At 39.5% G+C, this 23,311-nt stretch overlaps 1 protein-coding gene across 4 annotated transcripts in view; it reads right to left on the bottom strand.

Moving 5' to 3' along the window:
• NRP1 (neuropilin 1) overlaps positions 1 to 23,311 on the bottom strand; it is a 112,394-nt gene that overhangs the window by 64,879 nt on the left and 24,204 nt on the right. For all 4 annotated transcript variants that reach the window (XM_086742001.1, XM_086742002.1, XM_086742003.1 and 1 more), the window contains exon 4: positions 678 to 859. In XM_086742001.1, coding sequence (XP_086598127.1) covers positions 678 to 859 — 182 coding nt within the window. The remainder of the gene's footprint in view (positions 1 to 677; positions 860 to 23,311) is intronic.

Raw genomic sequence — 23,311 nt, 5'->3', positions numbered from 1 at the left:
TTATCGAAGAGGGACTGTCTATAGGTCTGGTTAATCCTGGACCGTTCGTTTCTCTGGGCTTTCTCTGTGCCACGTACAGCTATCTGTGCTCACTGGCACTGACTTCCTGGCACAAGCATCCAGCAGGACGTGCCTGGGAACACTGTGAGCTTCGCCTCTCCTTCACCTCCCAAACATGATTTGTGAAAGCAACAGCAACATCATCTGCTGCCCATGTGTACTCTGGTCCTTTCCGAGCCCATAGCCATCTCTTGGGAATGCAGAGCAAAACACTAATCAAAATAAGTCAGGGACTCAGAAGGTTACAGTGCCGTTAAGGCAGTAACGCTGTAAATCATACAGCAATTATTGTCACCAAAAAAAAAAAAAAAGAAAAAGAAAAAAAAGAAAAGAAGGAAGAAAGCTAATGGTTTTAAGAAGGTTGAAACAAACAGCTGACGAAGACTATCACATTACACCCAGAGGAGTCAATCCTCGGATGCAGCTGACCCATTGGATTCATAATGATATACACCCACCCACTGAATACGTGCCCCACCTTGGAACAACAAGGGTAATACAATTTTCTCTTGCAAGCATTTTCATGTATTCCCCACATCCCAAAGAATTTTGGTGAACTTTTTGATGAAAGCAAAAATCATAGGTTATGAGCTACATAATAAGGAATTGTTTCTCACCTCTTTTGAAAACTTCGTAACGGATAGAAAATCCTGCTCCATGTGTTTCATAGTCGGAAACAAATTTAATAAAAAGATATGGTCCTGAAGACACTAAAGGAGGGGGAGCAATTTTTCCACAGTACTTTCCCCATAAGCGTCCTTCAGCATTATCTCCATCAATCACTTCCACATAATCATACCTGGTAGATAAATGGAAGGAAGAAACTTTTAACTTCCAGGAAAGAAGGAGACCTAATTAATTTAGAAACCATAACACAACATAGATAATCAAGAAAAATGCTAGCTTGCTTGGAAAATGCATTATGCTGAAAGATGTAAGCAAAATGAAATAATTAAAATGGACTACATTATGTCTGTAGACATCATCTGGCAACATGGAACTATTAGGAAGAATGGTGTCCATTATGCTTGCAGACAATGTCAGCTAAAGTAACCAATTAACAAAAAAAAAGGAAATCTCATGAGCACAATTCTGTATTATTAAATTGTGTTCCTTTGTCTGTGTAGTGTTGTTATCAATACATAATGCATAGCATTCTTTTCAAATTGCGAAGTTCTGTTATGAATTCAAAAATGTCTTTTTGGCTGGAGTTCTTTATGAACAATACTTTGATTTCCATATGCTGTCCTCCAAACATATGTCCACAGAATAATAAATAAATCTCTAAACATTAGATTTTGTTCAAAATTCCACCATGTTTTAGATCAGTGGTAGAAAAATCTGCTATTTTTCTTGTTAGCTGGACAAATAGTTTGGAGCAAATCACAAAATCCACACATCAGTCACAGCACTTGCTTTTGCTCAGACAAAACTTGTTGCATTACAAATCATCTTTGCGTAGGTATTTGAATCAAGAAGTGCATGTTATAATATTCATACTTGTACAGCATGTGATTACTGAACAGGCTGGGCTAAATCCTCCCCTGGTTACTTGCTTCATTCCTAAGGATAAGAAAAGGTCTATAAGACGCAGTAGTGATTGGTGGTAAAAGTTTGCCTAGGAGCAAGAGTCGTGTTAGAGTTCCTCAGCCCTGCCACCAGAGACGCCAACATGACATGACAAATGAGACTAAAAGTCACGGACAGGCAGAAGCTGCAGGTACGGAGAAAGGTCTGGTTTTAAGTTTTATTAGCAGATGATTTCACTCGACCTCAGACGGGAAGGAGGAGCAGACACAATTTGTAGAATCAATTTAATCTTTTCCTAAAAGGTGGTGGCATTTGGAGCCTGGGTGTGCTCTGGGCCTCTTTCGGGCTGTGGCGAAAGGCTTTTCTCTGCCCCTGCGTCTTTGCGTCTCAGCCGTGCTGCCGTTTTATTTAACAAGTTGCTGTTAGCCAGACAATCTCATTTACTTTTCATTATCCTACTACGACTGACATTAAAATGTTGCCATTAATTTGTTTAGACCTTTATTCTACTGTTACACCCACTGAAATGTTCTGAGTACATTAATATACAAGGAAGAGCTGAAAATGACAGGACAATAAAGTGTGTCTGACGTTTTTAAAGAGATGAAAGGAAAAAAAATGTCTTCATGATGACCAATGTCATTTTTAACAACTCTGCTCCAAACTGTCCAGGGCACATTACTTATGTTTACACGAAACCCCGTGAGACAACTGCACAGATGATATCACTAGTTAAAGTGGACAGCTTAAGGCTCCTTAAATTGAAAATGACATTACCTCATCAGTTAAAATTGTGTGCCAGCTTTGGTGTATATCAAGTAGAAAATAAAGCTGACACTGATGGAACTGTAAGCATTAACATATGTGAAATATTGTGTTAACTGCATTTCCTCTTATGTTTTCGATTTTTCTAGTAGCAATTGCTCAGCTAGTTAGCTTCACTGTCCCATTTCAGGTTGGTGGAAATACAAAGTGGAAATGTTAATGTCTGAGATAATTTTACAGATACTTGAAGTAGCCTGCATTTTTTTAAAATTAGACTTCTGTTCTTTCTAAAATTTTTTATGACATATGTATGACAGGATTTGAAAGTCAGGAGGAGAGTTGTTTTTCTTTGGTTTTTGTTGTTTTTTTTTTTTTTTTTCCCTTTAAAATTCCCTTTAGAATCCTTAAGAATAACAGCTCTAGGTTCCCTGCAAAACTTATTGAAAGTACTCAGGAATGCAGGCTGCTAGTTTTTATACTTTAGGGAAAAAATGACTGTTGAAAATTTTTAACAAGACAACCTTCCTCTGAATAATTAACTGCTCATTAAAGAGAAAGAGTAACCACATAAAACCACAGAATCTGAGTGAGACTCTTTGCTCATCTCTCCATGATGACATTATTTCACCGGTTTCCCAGGCACCACTCATTGCTCAATCCTCCACAGTAGATAATTTTTCAAAATAATATCAAGAAGAACCCTATTTCCAAATTATTAAATTACATGGAAAATTTTAACTAAAAATGCTAAGCAAATTTTTACATACTTTTTTACTTCAGGTGTAAAGAAGAAAAAAAGAATCCAAAAGGTTTGAATTCAGTATTTTTATTCTGCTACACCTTAAAAATAAACAATCTTCTATAGTCTTACTAAGTCTTTTGTATTAAGACCAAAAAATAATTAAGCTGTAAGTACCGGTTTTGCTATAAGATGAAGTAAATTCAGCAAAAAATATTCAAATTAAATTCATCACTCTCCTAGTTTTCTTCCTCTATAGTGATAGCCTGCCCACACCTTTCCATTATCCCTTATAGTAACAGAACTGTAATTTATGGTGCTCTTTCTGGCTACTGTGCAATTGTAAATGACACAAGTTGTTTACTAAAAGGCTGTTTTCTAACGGATTTTTCAAGTTATAGGTCATGCAGCCCTGTGGAAGACTGGAGGACTTTTCAATTTCTTTTATTTTGCTTTGAAAAAAATTACTGACAGAGAGAAAAGAAGTTTAGCTGTAAGACAACAGGTACGAAGCACTATTTGAAAAGGCGAAACTTTGGAGATCAGCCCTACAACCTTCATATTCTCAGGATCACGTCTTTCACTTGGCAGCTAACAAATGGATTTGGATTCTCCCACACTGGTGGCAACATCTGATATCTGGGCTGCTGCAAGGAAGTAAGTATATTATTTTTTTCTTAGGGAAATGAAATTACTCTGGATTTTACTAGTTTATACTTGGAAACCAATGTCCTGCTGTCATTTTTACACTTTTCAAAATCCTACCAGAGACCACAGTGTATCACAAACAACTGTTCTTGTAAATAGCAGAAAGTACAGTCACAACTTGAAAATGGAATTGCTGCCAAGGAAGATCAGAAAGCAGCTTGCATCTCCCTCTGGACTTGGTAGCAGTTCTTCTCCATAAGTTTGTCAGGAGAAGATGCTGTGCCAGGGATGCAGTTGTGAGGAGACTGAATGTGTCACCTCCGCAGCACCCAGACAGCCTTGGAACGCAGCCCAGAATACTGAGTTTGCAAATTTGGATTTCCCACTTGGCAAATCTTCGCTCAGTTGCTGCTGCCAATGGTGTGGCAAATATTTCTTGTAATGTTATAGTCCTTTAGGGTTTATGGCGCAGAGATGTAAATATAAACATGGTGCTAACCACTGAGTGTAGTTTCAGGTGAAAGACTAGAGCATGAGTTCACGTGTGAAAACAGGAGATGCTTGCCCAGAGAAGGAGGTAATCAGCAGATATGTTCATGGAGCCACTATGCCACAATGCAAAAAGCATTCCCTTTTTGCATGCCTAGGTCCTTCCGGATATCCCATTTTTGTTTGCTTTCTGCTTGCACCCTCTGCGGTGTCCGAGGACAGTGCGTGGCTCTCAGGTGGGAGCCTGCCGAAACGCACTGCGGAGCTCGCATGCTACCCCTGCTCCGCCCAGCTGGGGCTTGAACATGCCATTAGCAGACAGTCTTAATTTTATGGCTCAGTAAAACAATGTCTGGGATAGATTCCCATTGGAAAGACGAGGGAATCTAGAATTTCTCTACAAATTCTTGGAGGAATTTCAAAAAACTTGTTCTTTTTTTGGAAAGTGTAAGTTATGTGTCCGAGGAAAAGGCCAAGCAATACTTATAAAATGAGCACTGGGCAACGAAAAACATAAACAGCTGCAGGATACAGATTTTCGTGAATTTTCTATTTCCAGTTTCTTGTAGGTGATAACAGTGCTTATGTCTGGTTTCAGTTCTGAACGTGCTGGCGACCCCTGAAGTGCACCATAGCACCTTGTACTGCAGAAAGTGAAGTGAAAGTGCTGGAAAGCCCTGCCTGCTGCTGAAGCCAGCCACTCTGCCAAGCTACGCTCCACTTCTACACATTTTCCTGTTATTAGGGCAGTGAGATCTTATGCCTTTTGCCTAAAAAAATCCTTCACAAGATATATGCAGAGCTCAGCTGAAATCTAAAAATCTGCCATTTTATCTTATGAAACAATCAGTGAAGCATATACTTTAAATATAATTTACATCTGAATATGCTATATTTTTCTGCAGCCTACTATGATATGCATCTATAGGGTGATTACAAGTATTTTGGTTATTCACGTGTTAGAATGAAAAGATTTTCTCTGTTTCTTTTATCACTCTGACTCCACTTGCACCAAGCTGCTAAATCTCCCACAACACAAATTAGCCACCCTGGTCAGACTGTCTATGACTATCTATGGTTCTGAGAATTTGCTTCTTACTATGTATCTTTCTTTTACAAAGATTTTTTTCTATTCCTCGCAAGGCTCCATTTTAGGTGAACAGAAGGCATTGCAAGAGGAAATCTAAATAAAGAGTTTCAAGTTGTTCTGCACCATGGATTTGTGCCCCATTAGAGACTGAGGGTTAGCGGTGTGGGATTTACTGCAGTGCCTGTGGCACAAGGCAATCTGCATCCCAGAGCTAAAAGCGTAAGAATCGCAGGCCCTCGAGGGACACCAACCTTAAAAGTACACGTGTTAAAAATAAAAAATTAAGCACAGCCCCGAATGGGCTGTTTTTCTGCCCATAACCTCAGCATCTGTTGGGTTGTTCTCCATGCCAGCCTCCGTGCAGCCTGACTGCTCTTCAGGACCTCTTGTGTCCAACTCTGGCAAGGTGACCCTTCTAATTGGCATTGGAGGGGCAGCCCCCTCCCATGGAGACACACCAGCCACCCCTGGCAGCTCAGTCCACACATCAATACAGAGGAGATGTAACTTCTCACGTATGGGCCTCAAAACACACCTTGATGGAGGTGAAAGCAGCTCGTGGCCCTCGGAGGACCTAGGATGACTGCTGTGTCTGCAGTCAGCCATCAGGCCTAAGCAGGGCGTGGGCATTCCCTGAGCATCGGGAGGCAGGGGAACTGCAGAGAACTGTGGGGTTTTATTGCTTTTTTAGCTCTTTTCTTGTGTGCTTGGGGCCATGGGGTCCTGCACGCTGCATTCCTGCCTGGCTGCTCACTCCCATCACACATCACAGTCTTCCCAACAGAGAAGTCTTCCTCCATCCTGCCAAGTCAACTGTTGGTGTGAATGTATCTTTGACAGGACGAGTGAAGTGACCTTTTTAAAAATTCATTCATTCTTTCTTTCTTTCTTTCTCTCTTTCTCTCTCTCTTTCTTTCTTTCTCTCTCTCTCTTTCTTTCTTTCCTTCTTTCTTTCTTTCCTTCTCTCCATCTTTCTTTCCTTCTTTCCGTCTTTCTTTCTTTCCTTCTTTCCATCTTTCTTTCTCCTTTCCTCTCTTCCTCTCTTTCCCTCTTTCTTCCTTTCTTAAATATATTAAAAAGCCCAACAGATCATTTCTCCGAGTGTGGACACACGTACAGCAGAATTAGCACCAGCCAGGCAGTGCAAACACTGTGAGAAAGGGGGAGGCGCGAGCGAGTGCCCATGGCAGAAGCCTTTTAAACTGGTTTTGCTTATACTGGATTCATGGTGCAGATAAAGCCCCCTAAGGGAGACAGCGTATCATCTGAATCCCACAGTTGTCTAAAGTGCTGGATATTTAAATACACAATTTGCAATCGATTAACAATTCGTAATTTACTGAAATCCCTGTCAGTTTGGGGGGCCTTTGTTTCCATTGGTCTTTTGTGAGCTGGTGTTTTTATGGTCTTCACCCAGGGCCAAAATTCACAAGTGACTCATACAAAGGTCCTGTCAACCTAAGAGATTTCTGGGAATAAGGCCATTGGGATTTGGCCACTGTTCAGTAATTTACTAATGCCATTAACTGACAATAGGTCTCCATTAAGAATGAACTAGTGAGGGTCTATTTTAGTACAAGACAATGTTGTAGTAAAAAAGAAAAAAGATGTAACAAAGACATCGATGAACATCTACAGTTACCCACTGTAACAATTTGATTGCGACTGGTGTTAGCAACAGTTTTGTTCTTACACTGGTTTCTGGAATAATCTAATGCTTTGGGATTTGCCCTTTCATTTTACAATTAAGCTTTTAATTCTCTGCTGAACAGAGGAATCTGAAATACAACATACCTTAACCAATAAAAGTTCAAAACCCAGAAGTAATAAAAATAATTACTACTATTTTAAAATCTGATTACCCTTCATCTTATCACATGCTTCTGGTTGTTCAGCTCTTGCCTTTTGAATACCTGGGACTGCCAGAATTGAAGATCTGAACTAAATAAGCATGATTATATCTGCATTTTTATCTATACAGCTCCACTGAGAACAGTAGAGAGATCTTTAGCTGCTGCAAATGAGATTAGCCCCTTTATGTCAATGGTTCTAAGCCAGTTTACATTGACATATGGTTAAACAGGGTGCAAGTGGTGACAGAATATTTTACCTTCTATTTATTTAGTTCTATTCTATTTACACCAAATAAAACCTGGAAAACTCTTCAACAGAAATGTGAACAGCAGGATTCACTCTGGGAATGAATGTAACAATGTCATGCAGAAAATGAAGAATCAGAGGTTGTGGACCAGGTTTTGCCATTTTAGTACTGCAGTGTCCTAGGGGAAGTAAAAGCAAAATTCATCTGCTAAGGTCTTCAGCACATCTATCTGCAAAAAGCATTTTACCAATGAAAAGATCTGATCTTGAAGTTAGAGCAAACTCCACTGATTTCACTGCTTGCCACATACCACAATAAATTATAATATAATAATCCCAGTATATAAAAATGAAAACCTCTTCTGGGAAGAAACATTCAATTTTAAACCTCTTCAGTGAGGAACTTCAATTCATAACTTTCTGGCATAGAAAAATGCTATATCTTCGTGGAAAATGGTTTCTGTCTGTCAAATAGGACAAATTTACAAACTCATGGCTTTCACTTTAAGTGGGGGAAAAAGAAACACTTAGCTGTTTAAAGACTTCAGAGATGTAGGAGCTTTCTAGTGTCAAACTGGTGAAGTTTAGTATTTATAGGAAATTCACATGCCTCTAATTACTCTAAATTCAGTTCCCAAGTAAAATATGCCATCTGGAAGATATTAGAGTCATTTACAACTTGTTCACCTCCCTGTTTCACTGCAAAATCTTACCTCTTGCCAACTTTCCAGTGTTTTTCACAAAATAAAATGCAGTCTAATTTTTACTGGTTGTTTCATAGTTACTTTGTCTATACTGAGCCAGCTAAGGACTGAAGAAACTGGAAGAAAAATAATTTTTTTGAAAAAGTAATTTTCTTCTCACTCACTGTACCTCAAATTTTATATTCCTTCATATGGACATTTCAGGTGTGAGGCTTATGCCTTGGCTTAGTTTGGTATTTAGCCACTAATTTGACATGGTTGATTTGGAAAGATATTCTAGGTGATAAGAGAGAGAAAAAAGATGGCGTAAGCTCATCTTGTGTAAGAGTAGGCTCTTGTAAGCCAAAAGAAATTACTTCCAAAAACTCAATTATAGTTTTGTTGTTGTTTTTATGACCTCCCAAAGAGATGCCCATCAATCAGAAAACTTCTCCTTAGTTGAGCAACTTCATCCAAGTATGCCAATCTGTTTATAAGTGAAGCTTTGCAACAGTCCTCTGAGGTAAAGTTGTCATTCTCGTTTTACATATATGCAGACAGAAGAGAGAGACTGAGTGCCAACAGAAAGGAACAAAGCCTAGATAGTCAGATACCATGTTTTAAATATAAAAGCCCAGTCTAGCTCCTCCTGAAATAATGGAAAGATTCCTGATGGGTTCTGTGGATTTCAAAAAAAGCTTCTCAACAGAGGCTTAAAACTCGGAAGTTTTCTTAAGCCATAGGGAAGATGGGAAGAAGGGGCTGCAAATTCTCACAGTCTCACAAATACATTTGTATGGTTTCTGCAGGAGAACTAAACTAAATTACCGGCGTGTAGAGACTCATGCATACATAAAGACTCACACTGCTGCAAGCAGTCCAACACTATCTGTGCACCTCTATACCCATTAAACATTGTTTTCATGTGCCTAACTAGTTTAATGATTCGGGGTTGTATTAGTGCTGTTAGCCTGTACTGCTGAATTCACTAAAAAGCCAGCTTAATTGGTGAGTTATGGAAGCTTCAGGTTTGCTTCCTTGAATGCCTAAAGAACAGAGAAAAGTTCATATCAAATAAAGATTAGAATCGTTTGTGATTTCTTTTTGTTTCCATGAAAGTAGAAAAGGAATGCTTTAAAGTGATGGCAACCTTATAGTACTCCATTTGGGAGTCTTGAACTGGTGATTAATTTGTAATTATCCTGTTGGGATCTATGTGGTATATTAATCATAACCTTAGGAACTCGACTTTAAAATGTATTAGGTAGATGTTAGCTTTTCACAGAAACTGCGAAAGTTCAGAACATAAAACAAGTTTCACGCTTTTGAAACTCAAATATTTGTCCCTTGTGGGCTTTCTACAACCTCTCTGAGCAACACTCATAATTAATGAAACTAAAAGAGGCTGAAGGAGAAAGGAAATTGCAGACATACAGATCAGCTTTAGAACACAAGTTATGGCAATTTTCTTCCATGGTAACCACGTCCTGAAGCTCTGTAAATGCAGTAAAGTGATGGGTATTTTCATTTCTTTCCAGTTAGGAACTATACTAAGAGAGAATTAAGGACACAGAGTTAGGCACTTGGAACTCCGCATTTCTCAGTGTTGTTCCCTTTGTTCTGATTTCTGCACCACATTCCCTTTGGGCAGACCATTGGCCAAGTGAAAAATCCACTGTGGGATTAGTGTCTTCTAGTCTGTATTGACAGAAATGGTTGCTATGGGTCTTGCCTGAAAGTGAGACATATGTAAATTAGAGGATAGATTTTTGGTGAGACTGTATCTAAAACCTGTTTATAGCCACACGACTAGGCATACGTACAAGCAAGTGGAGTTATTGGAAAAAAAATACAGTTTTGCTGTTGAAACTTTTGACTTGTCAGTGTTTAATCGTGTACACATATTAGAGCTTTTCTTCTGTTTTCTTTTAGAGGGGGAGAGGGGTAGACTCTCTTACGCTGTCACTAATGAAAAAAGAGTTTGAATTACACAAAGGAGACCAAAACTTTCCAGGCTTTTCTGGATTGAAAATGGAGTCCTAAAGTTTGTGAAATGTGTGACATTATTAGCTAAATATTGTCATAATGCTGAGAAGACCTTTGGCAGTCTGTTGTAACACTTACAGACAAAAAAATAATCTCTCCTTCTTTCATATAACACAAAGTTGGAAAGACAAAGTGCCTGGCCATAGCATCTAGAAGCGCTCTCTGGCACAGGACGCACACAAAGTTGAATAAGAAGCATTTGTAGTTCAGAGATCAGCCCACTTATAATGTCTGCATGTTTCCTGGTGGGCCGTTATCTCAGCACAAAATCATTTGGTTGTGTACATTGCCACTTTAACAAACAACCCTTAAGCAGCATGAGTAATACACACAGCCGGTAACTTTAAAGAAGCCCTGGCTTTGTGAAATCTAAAAAATATTTCACAAGAGCAGTGCAAGGAACATTTACTCATGGCTGGTGCTTTCATGGTGGTTGAAGAGCTGCCTGAAAAAGTCCCACAATTCTTCTTCTTCTGTTTTGCAACCAAGACGTGTATGCGCGTATGTGTGCGTGTCTTCGTGTGTATATTTTTATACTTTTTTTACAAAAAACAACCTGAATCATTTTAACCCTCTCTTTTCAAAGTTCAATCTCAAGCAAAGGAGCAGCCTGGGAAACTTCCAGCCTGGATGATGTACATTTCAAAACAACTAAACCAAATGAGAACAGGGAAGTAGAGCCGAAACTTCTATGCAAATTTAACTGTAGTAATTGCTACCAATCCTTTTCTATTAATTTTTTTTTGTCCAATTTCAGTACAGACATTATGGATAAAACTCCTATTGATAACTTAGTCTGACTCCTTATAGGCATATCTGGGTTTTGCACACATCGGTGTGTCAATTCAGCATCTTAGTACAGACCTCCCCATGAGTTTCTGCTCTTGAAGTCTACATTAGGAAATTCAATAGCATCCTCAGCATCATTTTCTTATAAAGTATGTGAATACTTAATATTTATTGCAAACAGATCACTATTTCTCTTAAACTCAGTTTCATATGGAGTTACAGTACATTGTTTTTGTAATAGAGCTCACAGTTAAACTGTACCAATTTGAAACATCAGTATATAAAAGTTCGTCCCATTGAGCAATTTTATTACCATTTTATTGTGTGTATCATTGAACTAAAAAGTATATATAACTTCAATGAATGTATTTATATTATGATAAAATATATCATAGATGTTTAAAGCTGCTAAGCCTGGAGTTAGTTCATTTGTATCCTACATCACAGAGAATGTCACAGTTTTTATGAGTTTTGTGACCTTATGATTTATACGGGCCTTGAGAAATAACTATGTGTTTAGAATGGAGGAAAACAGTGGCCAATAAACATTCCCGGTAGCCTAAAAACAGGAACAGCTTGTTAGCTGAGGTCAGCCACATGACCCAGCGCCTAGTGAAATGGCATTGTTATAGCTGAAGCATGGGGCAAACCAGCCATACAAAAAAAAAAACCCACCTAAGTGATCCATCTCTCGTAAAAATGTCTTTCTTAGAAAGAGAGGCATGTGATAACGACTTACAGGAAGGAAAATGTGCACAGCAGATCAGCATCATCCCTGGTACAAATTTACAGAGTTTAGTGGAGTTGCATCAGAGGTGCCTCGGCCTACGCTATTTTAAAATGGAAAACTAAGTTGAAAACCTGCCAGAATTCGCAAGTGTCTGTTAAAGAATGTTGCATAGTTTTCTTCTGGTATAAAATACTTACTTGTGAAAGCAAGCACGGTAATGAATATACAGACAACATGAACACATACGCAGCTCGTGGGCTTCAGTAATTGGGACCATACTGCATACATGTGTGCCAGCTCAAATCCCCCGCGGGCACTGCACAAACGTCAAGGAAGTGTTCATTAGATGGGACCGAGTTTGTCTTCTTTCCACTTCCTTTTCCTCCCTCACCAGTGCAACTTCTTGCAGTATACTCCCTTAGATCTACTGAACATTTGGACCTATCCTCAGTAAAGGCTAAATCTTGTTTGGAGCCACATGACTGTGCGATAACCCCTGCCTTTGGAATCAGAGTAGTGCAAAACCCAAGTCAGGACTAAGACACTCACACAGAAATTCTGCTTTCAAGGCCAGCAGTAATGTCCTTCTAGAACCATTCTCTCCCATTCTGCTGCTGGCTGCTTTGACAGCTGTGATCCAGAAAAACACAGTCTTCAGGAAAGGGCTGTTACTGGGTCCAAGAAAGCCTGGGATAATTATGTTGGTTTGTCTTCTGCATTTCATGGGTCAGGCTTCTGTCCTTGCTTTCTACTCAGGGAAACAGACAGTGTGACACGGAGCTATAATAATGCATTACCTGATATATCAAGGGGACCTGTAGTAACTCAATGAATTGCAAACATAAATAGTGTTGCAGCTTCTCTCTTTTTGTACCCACAAGAGAGTGGTGCTCTACGTCTTCATTGATCAATTACAATAAATAAGCCTTGAAAGGCAATAAACCATTACACGGCTGATGAAAACACCTACTCTGCAATTAAATGGATAAAATCCTGATTTGATGGCTTTTGTTTCATTTACACTTCTAGTCAGGTATCTATTAATGCTTTTAATTTTGTTTGTCTACTTAGTAGTGATAAGCATACAAGAACAACCTGTATAAGACTGTGGCATTAAGCATTGATTCTTTCCTTTCCTTCACTCACAGCAAGCAGCACGCTAACCCAGACAGACAAGCCGTGAAACACATTTGGGCCGGACTCTCTTGTACGTGCAGAGAATCTGAGCGAGATAACGCCATGCTTTCCTTTACAGTTTAATAATGCAAAAGACAGGCTTTCACACACTAGGGAGAACAAGCTTTGTTTGCCTTATGCATTCTTAAAGGTATAAATTGTCCAAAAACAGTAGTAGGAAGTCTGGGAAGGAAATGAGATAATGCCCCATCCCTTTCCTCACTTCCAGCCCCCTGAGCTGGCTGACAGAGATGTCTGGCTTGCATAGAAGGAATCAGGGACTCCTTTTGGCAGCTTAGTCTCCATCCTCCTGTTGCAAACCCTTCCTGTGCCATGTCCGAGGTGGTGCAGCTCCCGGGGCGCACGGCAGGTTGCAGGGTGCACTTCTGGAGCTGTCCTCCTTCCGCCAGCACTACAGCCAAACGCTGACACCTTGTAGCATGCTAATGGAAGGGAAAACTACTGTTTTGCCCCGTCAGTGCTAAGATATCCAAACGGCCAACATCACACCCAGCTTTGACCCACATGATACACACAGCATGTTCATTCCCTACTCTGAATAAAACAGTTGGTACCTGGTGAGGGGAGGATCTGTAGTTGGGAGAATCTAACCTTTTTTGTCAAAAGCACTTTTTTTTTTCTCAAACTGAAACATTATTATCATAATTTTTAAATATAACCCCTTCCTGTTCGAACAGCTCACGTGTTCAATGCTGTTGAGCCTAGGTGTCAGCACATAGTCCCCTTTAAAATTTTACAACCTAACATAACCTCATTTTGTTACACTGTAAACATTTCCAAGATACAGGATTCTGTTCTTTATTATAGGAGTGAAATGGTAATAATCCTCCCTCTTTCCTGAAACATGCAGAAAAATCCTTTAACAAATTAAAAGTACACATTCCTCATTAGCTTTAACCTGCATTTGGTCCCGTGGGTGCTGTAAAGCCAGTCCTTCTTTCTCTCTCCCCGAACAAAGGGACGTTAAGTGACTAACAGACGATTGTTGAGACAAAATCCTGCCTGACTCACAGTACCAACACATGTTGAGATGAACAGATTCCTGAAACAGCTCCAGTGAATCGAATTTTCATGTATTTGGCATTTAACATCACATATTTCAGCTTTTCCTCCATTACTGCACATTTCTCCTCAAACAGATACCATGAAGTGTCCTCTGCCCCTGCATGATTGCCACATGTCTAATGTAGGAACCACACCAGCCAGACAACTTTGAGAAATATTTCAAACCTTTGTCCCTTCCTCCATGGAAGTTCCATATGGGAATTCACAAAAACCAGAACTAGCAGCAGGATAAGAGAAGAACTGATGAAGGATTGTCTCTTTTTTCCCATGAGGATAAGGATCATAGAAAAGCCTCTCATGCTGGCAACAAAAGGATATATCAGCTGGCAAGAACCTGAGTGAGGTTTCTATGCAGCATTATGCTCTGGGAAAATCACAGTATTGCTCATTAATGGTGTTGCTCAGAGCAGTGATAAATTCTATCAAAAATTGCTATTCTTGCATTTGGAGATGTGACTGCAACACAGGGACACATGTCTGAACTATCTGTATTTAACTGGCTGAGGTACTAATAATGTCACAGACTCTGTTCAGTGCTGAATGTTCCCACCAGGAACAATAAAACCTATGCTACCACAGCTTTGTCACTAACTGGGTAAGGACTTGGCACCATTACGGATGTCGCAGTCACGTCTTTGACTGGCACGGATGCAGATGTCCAACAAACGGCAGGTTGGAAGCTGGGAGTCATTCTGCTTTCATGAGAACCACTGGCTGGGAAGGCAGGAGTGTTGGAAGGGAATGGGGCTGCCCAGGGGTTGCCCATTTAGTCACCTGTAATCTTTCCATGTTGTTACAGCTCTGTACTGCTCCCATAGTAGCTAACAGGGCCACAAAGTCAGGAGATTAAAGAGAGAGTTGAGATTTCATTCTTCATATGCAAGGAAATATGAGCCTAGATAGCCCTCAGTACGATGGGGCTTAGGTTGTTTAGGGAGATGGGAGATGATGGGAGAAAGTGGGCAGAGACTGGACTGGAAGGTTGAAAGCACAGCCTTTGTTCCTGTGCCATTGCTATTCATTGAAGCCAAGTGTCAGATAACTTCCCTGTGCCTCAGTTTCCCAGTCTGGAAAATCAGATACTCATATTTCCCTGAAAGAGTTTGAAGGCACTGGATGAACTGAGACGGCTACAATACTAGTTACATCGTCATTTATTTCGTGATTTAATACAGCTTTTGTAAATAGGTATGTTTAGTTCATAGCTCTGCATTCTTGCTCCTAACCCTTTTTAGCTTTGATTTAAAATTTTTACCTTTGCAGATGGACAATGAACAAGGATAAGGAGACTTAAAATACTATGTATTTTTTTGTGAGCCTTCATTTCAAAATGTTCACACTGAAATACAGTATTTAGCTACTCCTGCCACTACATCAAACCTCATTCTACTAAGCACATTATAACAAGCAATAATATTTCTTTATAACCCAGAAATACTCACGGATGTAGTCTTGTCTAGATGTGCAGGGATTTACACAATTAATACTCAAAAGTATTAATAAGCCTCCTGAATAAATCCCTAGGTGTGGAAAGAGGCGACACTGTATCCCTAAGCTCCTTAAGATGGGTACTTACAAGGAGCCTGAAGAACAAAGGATTTGGGGAAGAGTCTGCTTTTAAGTAGAAAATGATTGTCTGACATCTGAGGGGCCCAGAATTACTCTGAATTACCCCGTGCTGAGCATCTTGCTGTTCTGAACAACTGGTTATCTGAGGGAGATGCTCTGGTATGTCATGGTAGGGTGCCCTACCAGGTTACCCACACTTGTTGCACTCTTGACTAAACACATGGGGCAAATGGATTCCAAGGATTTTTTCTTTGAAGGCGGGTATTTCCTGTACCTGAGCTCTCAGGTGTGAGAGGTTGGCCACGTTTCCCCTAGATTTTCTAAATAATGATCATGATTATACTTCAGTCAGTAAAACAGAATAGAAACAAGGAGATATGCTGCCTCCTTCATAATCCTGGAAGTATTTTTTATTTGAATCTCAGCTGATTTTGCTTTTTCATCCTCTGATAATCAGCATACAATCCAGTAATTGTACTGTGGGGTGGAGTCTTTTCACATAAAGTTATTGCAAAAAAGTCTTGTTGCATAAAAGCCTTAGCCAAATTGTATACAGGATAGATTACATACACACCATGAAGTTGTCAAAACATTGTGATTTGATTAATGAGGCTGTTAATTTTCAGACTTGTCTCCCATACAGATCCCGAGCCTCTTCAGTCACATCAAGGCTTGTGAGGTTAACGATATTCCCTGCCAGCCTTAGCATGAGTCTGTCATGTTATAAATGACTCTCCCTCTGTTTGCCATGCAGGAACTGTCTTAGATACCTGGGGCAACAAAAGAAGAAGCGAGCATATTAGCAAACACTTCACTATGGCAAGTCATTCTGAATGTGAAATGCCTTTCATCCAGTATGACCAGTGCCCTTTACACCCAGAACTTAGGTTTGCTCCTCTCCAACACGTTTTGTCTCACGATGCTTTTAATCCTTAAGGATGCAAGTCTCGCTCACTTCAATTTTGCGGTCCCCTGCCCGTCTACCCTAAGCTAACACACTTTGTGAGAAGAAAATCAAGGAGTTGCTATAAAGCAAGTGAAAATGGTTTCACATGAATTGAATCCTAAAAATAGCCCATCCTGTTTTCCTTAATCTGCAATTTCTGTGTTATTCTGTAAAAGAATCCCAAAGGCATTAAGATAAGTAAGGGAGATAGAATGGCACAGAGATCTTCTCCCTCGTTTCATCTCACTCCTCATACAAGCAGACATGCAAATCCACGACCAGGAGGCATGGGGAAAACTGCTTTTAAGTGTGATCATTAATCATGTGTAAACTGAAGATCTTTTATTTGTATTTCTTTCATTTTAAACAGATCAGTCTTGGCTGATTGATGCGTTATTAAATCAGTACTATCCACTGCTCATATGATTTAGAAACATGAATTACTCAGAAAGCTAGGGAAGTTTAATATTCAGTCAGTCTGATATTCAGGCCATATGCTTCACCTTATAAAGACTGAGATAAAAATGACAGCATCAAGAATTGATATGTATATGACATATTTTAAGACTTAGACTGTACAGCCCTGCTTTTGCTGACGTCAGTGAGACTACTCATGTGCACAAGGATTTAGCAGCAAAGAGGTTGCACACAGCTTTTACTGTTCTGCAGTATGACATCAGGTTGGGACAGTATCTATCTCCAATAAAGTCAACACAAATAACAAGAAAAAAATCTCTTCTTACGTGGTTTTAATGATTTCAATTGTTGCAACCTCAAAAAAACCTTCTAGCACATGTATGTGAATTAGGAATGTGCAATTCTTAAAGCTGAATCACTTAACAGAATTACAGATAAGCCTTCTTATATTCCCTAAGTACTTACCAGCCTCACCTAAGGCAGGTTTGTGTTTTTTCGTCAAATTAGTTTTATTTCAACCAATACTGGTGAAGAACCTGTTACAACTCCTCCAGCTTCTACATGACTCAAATACCTTTGAATATTACATTTTTTTAGAAAAGCATATTTTCAAATGTTGTCCAAAGAGATGCTGGAAAGCAGAAATATAATTTCTACATGCAATTTGCACCAGCCTGTCAAAAGCAGCACAAAACAGAGAGAGGAAAACAGGCTACGTGATATGTTTTGCTATTGTTAAAAACAAGAGGGCATCTCACCTAATAATTTAAATAAGATCCTGCCACTTGACATTTTTAAAGCCTTTTTGATCTCTTTCTTCTGGTTCCCCGGGTTGTGGCTCTGTAGGGTGTAGTAGATGGAAAGCTACGGATTAAATTTCTTGTTGCCTACGCCCCACCTTTGCCAAAACCCCTGTTAGTGGGCAAAATGAATGTTTCCTTTTATGAAGCACCACTCCACTGGAGATGGTGGAGAACAACCTTTACTGAAGCTTTTTAGACACGGGCCAATCTATAAAACTGCCAAGTTCACATTTTCTGTTATTATCAAGGCAATAATTCTTTGGCCCTTTGTTAAGATGATTTGCCAGTTTTGTTGGCACAAATTAGGGACTGAGATTTAACCTCCTGTAATCTGATTTTGAAAATGAATTTAACACACACTGCACCCCCAAAATAACGTAGAGGTAATACATTTACTTTGCAATTTGCTGCACTTGGATATAATGCTAGGAAACGACAAATTTTATTTTTCCAGAGCAAAGACAGAAAGAAAGATATGTTATTATCACTGGTTCAGTGCAAGCGGATAAGACTGAACAATTTGAAGATAAAAACCTTAGCAGAATATTTAGAACTTTAGCCACACATCTAGCTTACGCATTTCTTGCTGAATGCAATGTAACACATTCATTAACTCTGATAGTGGAATAGATCGGTTAAAAACTTAGAAATAATAAACTACAACAAGAAATTTGTGAAAATAAATACAAAACGGGTATAAGAAATCATAGAAATTAGAGAAGACCTTTTCACTGTTGCAACCCAGTTAGTTTTGAAAGAATTGTATGAACCATTAGTATGGCCCCTTAAATTTCCAGTGGGTCAGATTTAGTGCAGGAGATTGCAAACTGCTTTGTGGCGAACAGCTCAAAGTATTTGCATTCAATTTACATTTAGAATATGTAACACAAGCTGAGAAGGGGCTGGAAAAGTCCTTTCAGAGAACTCCATTTTATCTGTATGTAGGTATTAACTCGCAGTGTGCCTGTGAGATTCATAGGCTCATTTGGTTTGGCAGAGACTTCTAGCAGAGCCTGGTGCCCCTCCTCCTCGTTCAAAGAGAAATGCTTATTAATTATTCTCTGAACCAGCTCTGATAGAAAAGTGTCACTTCCAGCCTTGACTGTCTCCCTTGACAGCCTGCTACTTTGCTTAAGTGATCTCACAGTTACAACATTTTTCATAATATTTAATGTAAATTTTCCTTGCTGCAGATTAATCCCACTCCTTCTCTTATCAAGTACAATAGCTTCCCGGCTCGCAGACAGTATTTCTAACACGGAGCAGGGATCCCAGCGAGGGCTCTTTCTTAGAGTATGCGATGTCAAACTGACCTTTGACTCTCACACTTTAAATACATCTCTTGGCATCCTGTGCAAAAGAAAACAGACACCGCTTGTTTCCTAAAGATTTTACAACTGGCTTGGGCTAATTAATCAGCCTCCAGCACACACGGCTCTGTGCTTACCTGTCTGGAGGAAGTGCAGATCACAGGAGCAAAGCGAGGTTTCTCAGATCTATCGATCACCAGGTACTTAATTAACGACTGAACAGACAAAGGGAAATCTGTTCATGGTTGCCTTTTCCTTTCTGCTACTGTGCAGCAATCCCATTACCCATTTGGCTATTTCATTATATGCAAAAGCAGATTTTGGTTCCACGGCCTATTTCAACTCCTGGTGTAGCTTAGCCAAAGCCAGTGAAATTCCAGTAGGAACACTTTGGCCCACAGTGTTTAAGTATTTAACCATCTGCACAAAAACCACAAAAGAGACGCCCAAACCAAAACCACTCATTTACATAATAAGGATGTGAACCTAGTACAGCCATGTGAAACTATCATTTTTCACATGTGCTTGTGAATCTTTTCCCAGGCTTTTGCAGAGGGAGGGGCAATCTGAGGGCTGGGATGTATGAAGTGAAGAGAAATGTGTGGGTGGGGAAAAAGGAGGGTTTTAATTTTTTTCCCCTTTTATTCTTTAAGAAGTATACAGCAATTACTTCTGTATTTTAAAGAAATGGTAAAAATACCCAGAGGTTATAGATTGATGCTTTCCCTTAATGTTTATACAAATATAAATACACAGCTAAAATTAATACAGAAGTATATGGAATACACCCACCTCTACAATTACAAAATCACTTTCCCTTGGGAAAGTTTATTGTATCCCCATCTGTTAGAACTTGGATTGTGCCATGAACCATTATGGCTTATATCCCTTAATTATTTTGTGTCATATGAAATGTAATTGTGGATATTCCACATCTTCATTGCAAATCCTTCATTTTCTTTCATAAAGCTACCTATGTTCTTGGCCTAGTTCTGTGTTGTGGAAATGAATCCCAGGGTTAATTAGGTGTAACAGAGTAAACCGTGGTCCTGATCCCACGGTCTCTGCATAAGTTATATTCTTATAGAGATAACAGAACTTTTTCGAGGCTGAGAAGAAAAGAAAAGGGAAAAACATGCCCATGACAGTCTGCCACGTGGCTGAGACCAGGAGCTCCAAGGGAGCTGTGCAGCAGCTGTCCTGCGCATGGAACTGTGGCAGACACCTTACCCAACAGAGAACCCCAAAAACCTGCACTCTGCCATTGCCCTCATGAGGAGAAAAGGTGTTACCGACTAAGGACCTCAGCTCTTAAAGAGCAATTTGAAAACAGCAATTTGAAAATATGTACAAGTCCTTTTCATGGAGGTTTTCTGGTCCTGCTTGCAGGACCTACATAGTGTCCTGTCCAGCTGCTCCAGCTTCGCAAAAGTTCGTAACTGACATGACACTATTAATTTAAGTGGATGCAATTTAACCTGCTGAGGTCTAGCCCCAGGCAAGTCCTCCTTAGCACACCTATAAACATGTAGCAGTGGGTATATTTAATAGCTGCTTTTATACCTTGCAGCTGAGATGCGGTTTCAAGTGTTCTTCCTCCAGTGAAGAATATGGAATTTGTAAATTGTGGTGGTTTGACAAAACTTGCAGAAGACCAAAAGTTGCAAAATTCCCTATACATCCTATGAGCAACCACACATCCTCCTTCCAAAGTTTGTACATTGGACTCCTAAGGAAAGGGAATCTATACTCCCAAGCAGTATTCCTAAAAGGAATAGTTCTTGCGATATTGCTAGTTGATGAAAAATTTTTACATCCTGTATAGTTGCTTTGTCCTCTTGGTCAGAAAAGAGGCTTATTATGGTAGACATGAAAATGTCATGAAGGTATTTTCATGATGGCTCAGCAGAAAGCCTCTGATGCTGAAATCCAGAGGGCTGATACAACAAAGATATGCAGTCTCTGAATTACAAGGCCCTACTGCCAGAAAAGAGGTGATGGATTTCTTACATATCATTTCTTACTGGATATTAGATATCCTCTAATAGACTCACAATAAACTACAGCAGATGTTGGAAAGGCACATAATTTGCAATTGATTATACACATATATTACAAATCAGACGTTGTATAAATAATAGTTGCCCTGTAATCATATTGCTTTTGTGAATCAGAGATTCAACTATTCAATCATTGAAATTTTATCACCAGTCTTCTACAGTAAATATAACTTTGAGGCACTATTACCTCCCAGCTACAGTGACGTTATATCATCTCCTCCTATTCTCTCGGAGGGTGGGGGGAGCGAGAGACAGACTGCGTAGTCTGGTCCTGATCAGGGCTGAACTACGACAGTTACTAATCAAAAAGCTCATCTGTGGCTTACCTGTGTGCAAGCACAGTTTGCACCCACAAAATGAATTGACCAGACGAGAGTAGCAGCATATGTATTACTTGGATTTCACCTGCAATTCATTACTTAGCATGAGATCTATTTGGGTATATGGGTAAGATGTGGTCAGAAAAAGAGGAGGCATTCTGTTTTGCTGCCAGGTAAGGAGGGAAGTACTGGGTTTGGCCTCCGCGCCTGAATCAGACGGAGCAGAGGAGGAGGCTCAGAGAGGGAAATCCAGCACCAAGAAGACAGCTTCAGGCTGGAGGGGTGTGAAATGAGCTTCCTTGTGCTGCTTGGAAGCTGGAAAAGGAAAGGAGAGTTTCTTCTGAAGATTTTGAAAGGAAGAATAGATGCATCATGATTACTTCAGTATTATTCACCCACTTTGACATAATCTTTGTCTCCTTGGTTTGTTCCTGTCTGCTTTCACACGAACTGAACAGTGTTGAAAATATACAGACATTTCCACACAAAAGAACACAAATATATCATTTGAATGTGAAAGAGGTGCTAAACAGTGCTCTCATTTAAATGATGCCTAAAGCCAACAGACACAGGGCCTAAGATATATGAGAAAAAGACACAAAACCATCTCTACCATGTTTAAAAGCACATTTGTTTAACTACTCCATACTCAGATGATGTTCAGTATTTTTCCCTAGGCCTGGAGTTGCTGAGACAGACAGAACATAGCTGACCTTTGGAGTGGGATTTTTGTAAAATAAATAAACTGGATGGCAGAGTATAAAAGTTACAAACCTCTTTAGAATGCCATATGTGAAAATCTTGTAAACAGTCCATAAATATCACCTGCTGGGTAGGACTTGCGGAAGCTGCTGCAGAATTCTCTGCTAACATCTTCCCCCCTGGAACATCGAACCATCTGGTAACGACAATTTATTCTATAGCTTTTCTGTTGGCATGTGCCTATAATTACAAAACATGTTATTACCAGCTTCAGTCTGGAAGCAGCACCATCCCATGGCCTGGGATCAGAAGCACCGACACTCTGACCGAAACTCTGGGTAGGCTAAAGCGCCCACGGCCACACCAGTACGTTTGTCTTCCTGTCTTTGAAGGCAACTTTGCTGACATTATAGGCAAACATTTTACCAAGCATTGTGATTGCAAAACTAAGCTCTTACTTTTTCTTCCAGATTCTAACTTTCTGATGAGGAAGTTAGCATTTGATCTAATTACTGCTGAGGCAAATGGGGTTTTTCCACTAGCAGCGCAGAGCTGGACCAAACTCAACTGTGCAGCAGTGGTTTTAAAACTTGATAACTGGTTTGTGATTGTCTCTGCTGTAACTAATTTTCTGAAATAACAAAGTCATTGACTGCTTTAGGAGTTAATTTCTTTTTGAGTTAATTTTGGAAATTTATTTACTTTCCAGTTACAGATCTGAAAAAAAAATGTTTTAAGGCCTTGTTCTTTGTTACACATAAAACTTCTAAACTACAAAAATTACGTCTTTTTATTTTAACAAATTAGGTTTAATTATTCATTCCTTGGCTGACTTTTATCCCGGGAGTGAATTTTTATGGCTGTTATTTAAATCCTTGAAAATAGGGGCTTATAACAGAATCTCTGACATGTTTTAAACTACTGTGCAGCAACCCTGGCTGGCACTGCTCTAGTTAGCACTCCTTTTAATCTACTGTTTGGATATACTGCTGAAGAAATACTTTAGATTTTAGTGGACTGAATAGTTCTGGATCTTAAATGACTTGCCACGAGAAATGGAATTAGGAACAGTACATATGGTTTAATAGCTTTATCATTATGAACAGGCACAAAGGCTGACATTTGAAAGTCATTATCCTCTTGCACAAGCTGCTACAATTATACATTTAATCAAGAATTTCTACTTCTTTTGTTACTTCCTGTCTTTCCAAGTTCCTGTGATATACAGTTCCCATTTTGGCCTCATCCTGTTT

Source organism: Chlamydotis macqueenii, chromosome 2 (assembly GCF_036417535.1).
Source record: "Chlamydotis macqueenii isolate bChlMac1 chromosome 2, bChlMac1.mat, whole genome shotgun sequence".
Taxonomy (NCBI): Eukaryota; Metazoa; Chordata; class Aves; order Otidiformes; family Otididae; genus Chlamydotis; species Chlamydotis macqueenii.
The sequence above is the reverse complement of the archived record's forward strand: the minus strand, read 5'-3'. Positions and strand labels throughout refer to the sequence as shown.